Genomic DNA, 12,334 nt, shown 5'->3' with positions numbered 1-12,334 from the left:
ATTTATTCAGGTAAGGTTACCGTTAGTTTACATCAGTACATAGAATATAAGTAACTAATACAAATCATTTCATGAATTCGAAAATTCCTATGTAACAAACATTTCATATTTGAGCCGTGCCATGGGAAAACCAACATAGTGGGTATGCGACCAGCATGGATCCAGACCAGCCTGCGCATCCGCGCAGTCTGGTCAGGATCCATGCTGTTCGCTAATAGTTTCTCCAATTCCAATAGGCTTTAAAAGCGAACAGCATGGAGCCTGACCAGACTGCGCGGATGCGCAGGCTGGTCTGGATCCATGCTGGTCGCATACCCACTATGTTGGTTTTCTCATGGCACGGCTCATTTTATCATATATTCTCCACGAACAACTTCATATTTTACAGTATAAGTACCTTATATCATACATCAGAAAGAAACATAAAAATCATGGATATGTTTGTGTTTTTGTCTGAGATAATTAGTTATTTCTCAAACTTAATTTCATTTTCGCCAGAGCCTCTAAGTTTACTATTCGCCTACTTTCGCCTACTTTGTTTCTATTTTTTGGATGTTTGGTCCGGAAAAACATGTTATTACATGTCACCCTCGTTGCAAATGGAACGCTTTCACATAGGCAGGAATTTAATTCGTATTGTATTCAGACTACTCGAACTTTAATTTTGTTAACTTTTTCATCGTCTTTCTTGTAAACAGATATCTCTTTTTTCATAGCAGTTTCCATTCCGTTATACATAAACCGAAAATTTTGCTTTTTACAGGCTAAAATATGTTCACAACTGATACAATCTGAAAACTGTTTAACGTTCATTACTACTAAGTAACAGACCTGTCATTGTTGTATAGTATATACTGTCGGAAATGTCCTTAAGGATCTGTTATGAAATGTTAGTGTTAAGCGAATGGTGAAATTCTTGCTTATTTACAAAAGTTGAATTTAGCTCACCTAAAATAAGAAAATCTAAACATAACCAAGTTTCGATATTCACAAAAAGTCAAATCAGCATTCCCAATAGTAACCATTTATTCTTACACGCTTATATAAACAAAAGAGCCCAGAAACGCTTATTAATAATTGTTCACCTTTCATTTTACAATGATTCAAACAAATGAACTAGTTACTAGCTTTTTAACGAGTGACTCAGTTTCAACAGTGTCTTAAATTGTAAACAGATTAATATACAGTTGTTTAGTTTATGACCCAGATGACTAAGTTTCAACCTGTTCGAGATTTTAAAGGGAAATCTTCTGACCACAGTTTATCAAGAATAAGCAAAATTTATGACCTAATTATAACGACTAGAGGCACACGACGAAACCATACTGAAACATGTCGGTTTGCAAAGGGTTACACAGTAAAGTTTGTGTAAAATTATTATCATGAAAGCAGTTTCAGCCAAGACGATTTTAAACATGTTCTACTATACGCACATATGGAAAAGTGACAACCCCCTTGGGTGTCCATGTTTTTTTTTGAAGAAAAGAAATCATTTAAGTAACCTTGAGAAAAACAAATGATCGTTTGTGTCGGTTAGCAGTTTCTGACAAGAAATGTTTTATAGCTATAAACGGAAAATTTACCAAGCCCCATGCCAGCCATATTTTGTTATGGACTGGAATTATATAAACAATATTGGTAAAGGGTCACACATGAAGTTATTTCAAAATCGGATCAGCGGCTTAGAAGGGAATGAGAGAAAAGTTCATTTATAGCACTGACGGCCCCTATGAGTAACCATGCAATGCCTCTGCACAACACTTTATGATGTCAACCAAAGGAACACCCATGTCAAGTTTCATTAATTTCGTCTAATAGTATCAGAGAAGATGACTTTTGGAGAAAAGTGTGGGCGGACGGACGAAGGACATACAGTGGACGGTCAGTGATCACAATATCTCAACCAGTGATCTCTGTGGTGGGTTTGTCCCCACATCTCATGCCAATGTCCGTTTGAAAAAAGCATTCATCGTGTGAGGAAGCCACATGATTTACAGAAGGTCGGTGGTTCTACCAACTTGCCTATGTCGGAAATAATGCCATAAGCGGCACATGGTATCGTTCTGTACCATGAAAAGCCAGAAAGTAGTCAACAAAACGTCAGTAAATGTACACAGTTGATTGTAGGTACAGTCGAATCCATACTACATGTATCATGTGTTGAAAACTTCAATTAACTTTACATCTATTGTATTTAAAGTTTGACCACAAAAGATTTTCCTTTAATTTTATTTTGTTTCATTTGTATTGTCTCATTACGCAGGACAGCATGGCTATGTTGTTGATTTCACAGCTAATAAATCGTAAATCAAGCGAAAGGTAGTCGCCTGGTTATAAGTCAGATTATTGCATTTATTGTTAGTTTTCGAAAACTGAGATTTTAATTCAGTCTAGTCGGTACATTTTTGAAAATGACTGGATACATGCAGACTTTCTTAAAATTTTTGTTGGTTCTTGTATAAGTTAAAATTAGGTTTGGAAAATATATCAATAAACGAGAGGGCAATGAAGACCCTTATTAGTCACTAACCTGGCCTTGGCCCCTAGATCATGAATATACGTCATGCTTAAATATACGTCCAAACACACTGTATCATAATAGGAAGTGGTGTAAGGAATGGTGAAAAAAAAGAACTAGTCAATTGTGACTAAACACTTTTCAATATGCCACTGAGCGGGTGTGACGGTAATATATCAAGTTAATAAAGAGAAGATTAAAAGAGTTTTAGTTTTAGCTCTTCCGGCATTAAAGTGCAAGTTAATCCTGTAGTTCAAATAAAGAAATTAATTAAAGATTTTCGTATTTTCTGAGGCCCTTCCACACTCACAGTGAAGTCAATCAGATGCACTTGAACAACAAAAAAATATTCAAAGATATCATAGTTTGTGTGCGGTTCATAAAAAGAAGTCATTAAAACATTATTATAATTCATTTTAGATCTGACGACATCTGAATACGGTAGGCGGAACCATTAGAACAAACCTTACGGAAGGATGCCTCTGGCCACGTATTTGGAACATCCATCCAATAGTAAATGAGCAAATTGTGAAAAATGTTGTCTTATTTTCAGCGTAAGCAGTTCAAAGTGCATTTGTGCAAGCGTGAACTTGCATTAGTAAACATCAGTCCAACAGTTAACAAAAAAGGGTCGTTTTCAAGTTTATTATTCACCCGAATTTAAAAGCAAATTTGTAGATGGTCACGAAGATGGACAAGAAACATCAGTGAAATTGTTTTGAAATTCGGCCAGCAGTTTTCTGACAAAACACATACTGTCAAATTACATTCATTACAAGATGGCCTCCTACATATCGCAATAAAACACTTTTAAAAAAGGTCTTTCGTTGTTGCTTTCTCCTTTATCTTGCTTTCACTTTCCTATATACTCGTAAAATAGAATTATTTAAACCATTTATTTTTCTAAGCGATTATAAACTTTATGCTCTCTCAAGAAATGTAAAACAGCAACACCCATTTGTGGAAAATATTTTATTCCTGAAACATCGTTGCAAAAAGTTTGATGCATATTTATCATTATTCTTTTAAACAGTGTTCCTTTGTGATATACGAGGGGCGTTCAGTATGTAATGTTACTCCGCATGTAGTTTCGTAACCGCTTGTTGTTTTTATATGCGGTTTTCGGCACATTATAGAGCAATTTATTGGGAACATAATACTATATCAATTAATATGAATTAAGGCACTGCCTAGCATGGGGATTTATCTTTTATATATCTACTTACGAAGAAATAATCAACACTCAAAAGAAAGTGAAACTTCGCTCTAAACAGTGAAGTTTACATTTAGTGCCATCATACCTTTACAGCGAATATCATACTTTGCAAAATTTATGGGAAGCCGTGACGGTGACGTCATTCACCGCGTTCTCGCACTGGCTTTAGGATTTTTTGTTTTTTTGTTTGCAATCCACTAAAACTTGACAGCCTTTACACTTCCTTACTGTTTTAAAAGTGTTTACGAATTTCTGTGACTGATTCGGGGTGTTCGGATGTTCTTGCAGACAATCAGTCTGCGTTTTGTACATAAACCGGAACCGGAAAACATCGAAAAAATTGCCTCAGTATATGCAGACAACAAAGACGAATAACTATATACGGACGTTACCGTCTCGGGGATTTTCATCCCCTATAAAGATCGGTAGGCTTAAAGTAAAAATATAATCATTTTAGTGAGGTGTACTCATGTATACTGGGCCATAATTATAATTTAGATTTGTTCTAGGCATCCAGAGTCTCAGAAAAATATAATTACTTGTAAAATCACAAAATTCTATCATTTTTCTACGAGGTAACAGCAATTTGTGAAGAGTTTGCGTTTGTTTTAAACTATTTATTGCATTTTTAATTTTACAACACACACTTAAATTCCATCTGGAATGGGTATTGAAAGCGATTAATCAAAGGTGTAAGAACTAGTTTCGCAATCGAGAATAAAGATACTAGTATCAACTTAATATACAAGAATTTTTAAACGATGATTATCGCGCCTGACAAAAATGCAGTCTTATTGTACTCACCATCTCATTTTTCGAGTAAAAATATACACACCCAATTTAAAACTGTTATAAACTTTTTTTATTTTAGTTTTCATGTGTTTTTGCGAAGATCATGATTTGTTTTATCTGTTTAAACTGAAAATTGAACTAAAGTTGTAGTTGTTGAATAGCAGAATCAAGGAATTGCATATTACAATCTCAATATTTTAGACATAAAATTGTCCAGTATACCCGAGTACACCTCACTCAAATGATTATATTTTTACTTTGAATCTACCGATTTTTATAATATATAGCTTTGTGTTGCCAATAAATTGCTCTATAATGTGCCGAAAACCGCACCTAAAAATAATAAGCGGTTACGGAACTACATACGGAGTAACATTACATATTGAACGCCCCTCGTATGACTTTTTTCACATGTCTACAGGGAGCTCGTGTTTAAACACACGTTAATACAGAATCCATATCATGTTTGAACAAAAACTCAAATGTTTAAGTCGGTTCCAATAAATATGAAAATGAAATGAAATTTCCAAACTTAAATCAAAATAGTTATCGACTCTTATTTATGTCCAAAAATGCGTTTTCAAAAGTTTAATGCTGTGGCGTTCTTACGCCACTAGACGGAGCCGTCGAAAATATACCTACATCAGACTATGATGTGATATCAACTCGTCAACGTTTCACTCACGTCAACGTTACATATGAAAGAATTTTGCAACGTTAAAAACAGTTTTCTTTTATAACTGAACATCTTGGTTATTTAATATTATAGACGCTTGCGTGAATGGGTAATATTTGCTCGGTACTTATTTGATGTGTCCACTAATTTCTGCTTGAATAGCAATTAAGCATGCATAGACCTCTAAAATGTGCCGGTGCACAAAGGATGTTTTACAATCGACTTTAACTATAGAAATACACATGTATAGGGAAGACACTGGGACTGTCTTAAAGTGTCAGATTACCGAGAATGTCATTTCAATAATGTGTCCTTGAAAGCGAGTTCTCTACAGGCAAAATTCAGCACGCAAAACATAATGATTGAAAGCGTTCACTTCTTACAAAAGATACAGAACAGTGGTACTTCTCCCTTGTGGCCATATTTCTAAGCGAATGGAAATGATCTGAATGATTTTGTTTAACGGCCATCCAAAGAACAATCATGCGAATTGGTTTTGAAATCAGACCCGCAGTCTGTGACAAGAATATTGTAAATATTTTCCACCAAATCTGCCAAATCCGACGTTGGTCATGATTTTTTAATGTATCGGAATAGTCTGAAATAATAAATAAAATTTGTGACTAAAAAAATTAGTCGTGGTTTCAGAGGAAAATATATTAAAAGTTTCAAAACGCCATATTGTTTAACACAGTCCCTGGTGTGTCATGTTTTTTTCTTCAAATCAGCATGGCTGGACGGCCACGTACTTAACATTTTAAGTAAAAATAATTCAAAATTAGACCAGTTGTTGCAGAGGAGAAGAATTTCAGTGTTTCATACAGGCATTACTAGTGGTTGCAAAGGAGACGAATTTCAAAGTTTCCATACAGCCATTAAAAGAAAAACAAAGTCCGGAATTTGGGGGTCTTGTTTAAACAAACTAAGACAGCAATACGGAAGCTGTGAAATTATTTTGAAATCGGTGTCTGATTTGTTTTGTTGCCACGGCAACTAGTACTCTGCGCGGATTTACATTTGTAATATAAAGTTCCATATTTTGTTGAAAATACTTCACAAGAAACATTCTTTTGACGTTTTGTTGAAATTTATTTGATAGTTTAGTACAATATATATTTTAAAAGACATAATGAATGATGGGCTATGGCCGACGGTTATCAAACATCCTAAAAGCTCAGCAGGAACACTTTTTCTGGGATGAGATACAAATCTGCAACATAGTTCCTTCAAGCAGAGAATGGTGTATAAAGCGCATTAAAACCTTTAGAGTACAAGTGGTTACTCCAATCAGAAAATTATAATGGGTAGGACAGTTTTTTTTTGTATTTCCATCAATAACCTTTGACATTTTGTAGTTATCAGCTCTATGATAAGAACACCTTAAAAGTGTTTAGTTTTAAATACCTTCTAAATAAACCTTTGAAGAGTTTAGCAAATAAATTTTCATAAACGGTTATATGTCACATTGATATAATGCAAACGTCAACACCTGTGGACATCTTGTTACTACTTAATTACCTTTCACTTGTGCTTCAACTGATCTTGCAGTAATGCCATCATCGCATTTGTAAATATTGTAGTTTGTGGAATTGGTAACATGATCCACAGTTAAATTAAAAATTCCACTTGCCACGTCCATAGTAAGTATGTGGTTTTCCGGAAATGGCGGATAGGTGAAACAGTCCTGGAAAACGCATAGTGCGTATGTTTCCCCATTTATTTGCCAACTCACAGAGTCTATATATGGTTTAATTTCACATAGCAAAGTTACTTTTGCATTGCACTCAAAGTCTGTGGGTATATCAAGATCATTTATTGTTGATTCACCAAGAGGACTAATTACAGTAAGAGAAAGTTCCGCACCTGAAATGAAAGATAACAGAAACATAACAGTTTTAATACAAAAGAAAATGTATCTTTGCTTAAGGTTCACTTTAGAAAATTGATAGAATTAAAAGAAAACCATTCTTTCAGCCAATGCATTTATAGTGTGTTCATTTATAGCAGTTCTGCATGTTTGTTACATTGTTAGAAATTTCTAAACGTCATGTATCTGTACAACTTGGAATAGAACCAGGGTTCAGAAAACGGGAAAGTAAAACAGACAACAAAAATGGCAACGGTTTTGTTAACCGATACAGCGCTGACCAATGGTCTACCTGGTTGCCTCGGGATAATTGCGAACCTTTGCTGGATGAAAAAAGTAATTATAGCATAAAAGTATTTGCACACCAACGTATTCCAATCAGATTCGTGGAACTACTTTGATTGGAATATGTAGAACTTAATCTATATATGACACTGACTGGAGAAAGCATCAGATAAGCGACATGCTTTGGTTTATGAACTTGTGAACTAAATGCATAAGTATACCAAGCATACCAATAATAATTATATGCCAGCTGGACAGATGCTTGAAGTCATGCAATGTATTCTATCTATTATCATTCAATTTCATTTATAAGCTGTGAAGGTATTCAACACGCAATACTTTAGAGACACAAGTTGAAAAAATATTTCATCGGTATCTATACAGAACGTCCATTATGTTGGAAATTGCATGCTGCATTTTCCATCGCTTGGATATTTGACAGAATAATACCCTTAATTATAGCGCCTTTTCTCTGTACATCTTGACAGTCAAAACTGTCTGATTTTTATTTTTATTTTCAAATCCATATTGTGCTTTATCTGTAACCTTACTTGTATATATTTATGTAGCCCTAAAACTGCCTAAGAATGCAAGAGTTTCTCTCATATGAACTCAGGTGTTTAATACTACAAAGAACGTACAGAATCATATAAAGTCAACAGTTCAAGAAGACACAACTTAAGGATGTTACGTAAAGATAAACATAATTTCAACAAAATCGTTTTAATTTGATATGTTCCTGCTTTAAATCTTTGATTGGCACCTCCCAATATTATGGATCCGTGAAAAGCGCTTTAAGATCTCTATTTCTTACGTATATGCAAACTTCAAATTGTCTCTTACCTGTGTTTAAAACCATGCCTGAAAGAACGAACGCAGCTTGGAACATCAAGAATACCTTCATGTTTAGTTACCTACAAGAGGAAATATACAATATCTTTAGTAGTATTTTATCAGTATTTCTCCAAAGCCTTCCGGATACCGGCAAAAAAAAAAACAAAAAAAAAAAAACAACAAAAAACAAACACATTTTTTGCCGTCAAAAAGATCAAGAGAACCAGTAATGTAATGCGAAACATTATCTCATATAAAATTAGAAAAGGAATGAAACAAATGAATGCTTAAATTCGACAATATGGACTTTGCATAGAATTTCCAAATTGTTACTATCTGGTCTATAAAATAAATTATCTATAAATATCTGTATTTAATAGTATACTAAAATTTATATACGTATGTTATATTGTACATATTTTTTCAGTGACAGAATGTTCTTTTCTAACAACTATGTGAAAGAAACATCACATGAAATAATATGATAGGGACACAAAAGTAAGGTAGCAATTATGGGTATTATACCTGAAACGTTCTGTTACCGTACTCATAGACTTGCATAGCAAAAAAGGCATAGACATGAAGGTTATCAAACTTTAAAAGCGCTTATGTGTACTTACTAACCCATAGTAGTATATCATTTTTGAGGAAAACATAAAAATGGCCGCTCCATCAAAAAGTGTCAATTTGGATTTGTAATGAGGCAATATACTAGTCATATATTACATAACAGTTAAAACAAAAATGGCAAAATGCGGTTTCATTAAAAAATGATTACTTAGAAATACGGTATTTGCATTACATAATTATACCAACTCAATAAGAAAGGAAATAAAAGAATGGTTTTGATTTCTTGGTTTCATGCGTGATCATGTCTGTATACATTTTGTATTATTACAAAAAACAGATGTTAATGTGTAAAAAATTAAAGTTACTTTTTGATGTTATTAGACAAATGTGATGTCATTAAATTTTAAAACAAGGAAGTTAAGCCTTATATGTCGAATCAAAAAGATAATTTTGACTACCACAGTAAATATGAACTACTATCATACCTCAGCAAGGTTCGTAATAACTTCCTTATAAAGAGTATCCGGACGCCATACTGTGGAATATCAAGCTGTTTAATGTTTTGCCTCTTATTTTTAGTAATACGCAGATCTGAAGCTTTTATGTTAGCAAGACTTCTCTGCATTTACATTGGCGTGGTAAAAATAATGTATTAAAAGGAGATAAGGTTATTATTGTCTAAGTACTGCGACGTTGTTATTTGTTTAGTAGTTCGTGTGACTGAAGTGTACAAACAGATTTATCTCAGCTTTTTACAACATAGATATAATTCTAATCTCTTTCTCCAGTGTTGGCTAAAATGTGCACTTGGTGAGCATTGGGACAACTTCAGTCACAAGCAAAATTTGTTAAAATATGTGACAAAGCATGAGATTTTGGGTCCAAATGCGATTTTGGTCAAAAATGGGGTTTTGGACTAATCTGACAGATTGGCATGTTCTGAGTACAAATCTGCAATTTGACAACAAAAATCAGTCGTTGTCATGGAGAAATTACCACTTTTTGGACACCATGTTTTTGTCTTCCTGTATCAAAATTGAGGCAGTATATCTTAATAATTACTCCATCTTTAAATAATATCAAGATAAAATACATGATAAAGTAACAAAGGCAACATACAATTAATGAAATATATTTCTTTCTGTTCTTTCTTTTCATGTAGTATCAAAACGTTTTGTTCTAAAAATCGTTTCCATAGCAACACTGTTGTTTAACCTCTTTTTTTAATAGTTCCTTGATGAAAATGGCAATAAATTACATCTGGAGTGTGAAATAAATACACAATTTACTTTTTCTAGTGTGCAAAACATAGTTCCAGACAACAGGTTTATTTGTCCTTAGTTTTACGACATTTTTTTGAACAAAATGCAGACTTTGTTTGATATCAGGTTAGACTACATTCCAAAAACTAAAGTCAGACATCAATCTTATTGTAAAAGACACATTATCTATTAAACAGTAAGAAAGAAAATCAGACAAGAAAATATAATTATTAGACTGTTACTATCAACTGTGAGTTTGCTAATTTCAGAAGACTTAGTTATACTGATCAGTGAATCATTACCATGGCAACAATGTGGTATTTTCTTACAAAAAGTAAGATTTTTGTCAATTTTTTTGGTAAAATTTTGAATATTTGAAGTGTTTTTTCCATATATTTACACCAAAAGCTGTGTGCTTTCTTATTTAAAAGTAAGACACACCATTCCATGCAAATTAATGTGATATTGTTAGGAAATACATTATTTTCAAATCCACTTCTCTGTTACAACTTTGCCATTTTAAGGCAGATTTGTGTGATAACAAAGTGGTCTGCTGATGCAAATATTACATATGAAAATATAAATACTAACATAATACAGCTTAAAAAATATAACATATAAACAAAAAAGATGTTTTTACATAACCAAGAAAATTTAAAAGTCAAATTAACGTTACCATGGCAACAATGCTCTATTTTCTTAAAATAGTAGTATTTTTGTAAATTTTCCAGAAAGAATCAGAACATTCATTTAGCATCTGTTCAATATTTATTTGTTTTACACCAAAAATGGTCAATTATGGTCATGTATAAAAAACAAACATCATTTCATGCAATATAATTTGACTTGGAGAACTACACATTTTCTTGATATGCCTTCCTGCATTACAGCTCTGACATTTTAAGGCAAATTTGTGTTGTAACATGTTTTGTTGATGCAATGATTACACATAAAGGATATTTTCTTACAGAGTATAGTCTGATTAGCAGAATACAAACAAGTAACATGCTATCTACATAATCAAACAAATCTAAATTTAAGGTAAATTTGTATTACCAAGGCAACTCAAAATATTTTGCAACAAAATTAGCTATTTCTGCTAAGTTCATGTAAAAAATCTTTTTACACAATTATAAACATGGATTTACATGATAAATTCTTGAAATAAAATACATTATTTTTAGCCAGTAACAAATATTCACTGCAATATTGGTAGTTTTCTGTCATGGCCATTTCTGGAAAAATCCTTCCTACACTGGCATGGCAATTTTGATTGTAAAAGGTGTTTCCTCCAAAAGTTATGTGTTAATGCCCCATATAAACTAGAATTCATTCAACAGACATGTCTTAGTATTTCATGCATGCAGTTTTGAAAAGTGTAGAAAGTTGAATTCTTTATAGTTAGAACAATTGAAATTGTGCTTCTGGAACCACTTCACATCTGTCATGGCAACAAAAATACTTTCACCAAATATTTCTCACAGCTTACTAAGTTTTTAATTTTTTGAAACACATTTGTAGTTTGAATCAGATCTGCTTAACTTTTTCAGGTCGTAAGGGCAGGAAACATGACCTTATTTGTGCAATATGGAGTCATTAGCTCATATCAGTATTTGTGACATGCACTCTTTTCCATAGGCATGATTTCAGCTCGATGATTTAGTAGAACAATAATTATTAATTCCTTCTGTTTCATTCCCATTCGCATGTCCATAGAGAACTTTTCTTGAATTGCTTTCATCACTGCAAAATAAAAATTCAACAACATTAGAACTTCAATCTAAGATAAGGTTACAAAATATAAAATTGTAAAGGATCTTTTTAAGTAAGATAGTCTTTTTGTTAAAAGCTGGATGAAAGCAGGATTGGTAAGTATAAGCTCATCCAAGAATCTTACAGTTTTCAAGTTGAAAAAGAAGCAGTTCACGAATGCATAAGATTCTGACATACTAGACACACAATACATGCAATCAAACTTAATGTAAACACAAAATCTGTGAAAATAATTTCCTATTTAATAGGTATAATACCATTTTTTATTCACTTCTTATTAATATATCATAAAGATATTTCTTGAAAGGGTCTATAATTAAAATCATTTCTCTTGAAATGGTATGAAAAAAAAAAGATCATTTATGTTTGTTATTTTAATATGTCTTCATCTTTCTTAGAATAGCTATACATAACTGTAAAAATAATGTATAAAGAAAATTACAAACCCCCAAAAAATCCAGCTTGTGGTGTATAGACCTTCCTGGAAAATCCCTTAACTGTTTCATGTCATTGCATCATGCCATTAAATTCCTCAGTGGTT

The 12,334-nt window shown here is 32.8% G+C and overlaps 1 protein-coding gene across 1 annotated transcript in view; it reads right to left on the bottom strand.

Annotated features, from left to right (window-relative positions):
* Positions 1 to 8,271, bottom strand: part of LOC128552010 (uncharacterized) — a gene marked incomplete at its 3' end in the record, with an annotated part of 32,653 nt that extends 24,382 nt beyond the window's left edge. Inside the window, exons 1-2 of the mRNA XM_053532995.1 lie at positions 8,198 to 8,271; positions 6,721 to 7,065 (exon numbers count right to left, since the gene is read on the bottom strand). Coding sequence (XP_053388970.1) covers positions 6,721 to 7,065; positions 8,198 to 8,258 — 406 coding nt within the window. The remainder of the gene's footprint in view (positions 1 to 6,720; positions 7,066 to 8,197) is intronic.
* Between the last annotated feature and the right edge of the window lie 4,063 nt (positions 8,272 to 12,334).

The sequence above is a fragment of the Mercenaria mercenaria genome, unplaced genomic scaffold (assembly GCF_021730395.1).
Source record: "Mercenaria mercenaria strain notata unplaced genomic scaffold, MADL_Memer_1 contig_1938, whole genome shotgun sequence".
NCBI lineage: Eukaryota > Metazoa > Mollusca > Bivalvia > Venerida > Veneridae > Mercenaria > Mercenaria mercenaria.
Note: the sequence above shows the minus strand (reverse complement) of the source record. Positions and strands in the feature narration are given on the sequence as shown.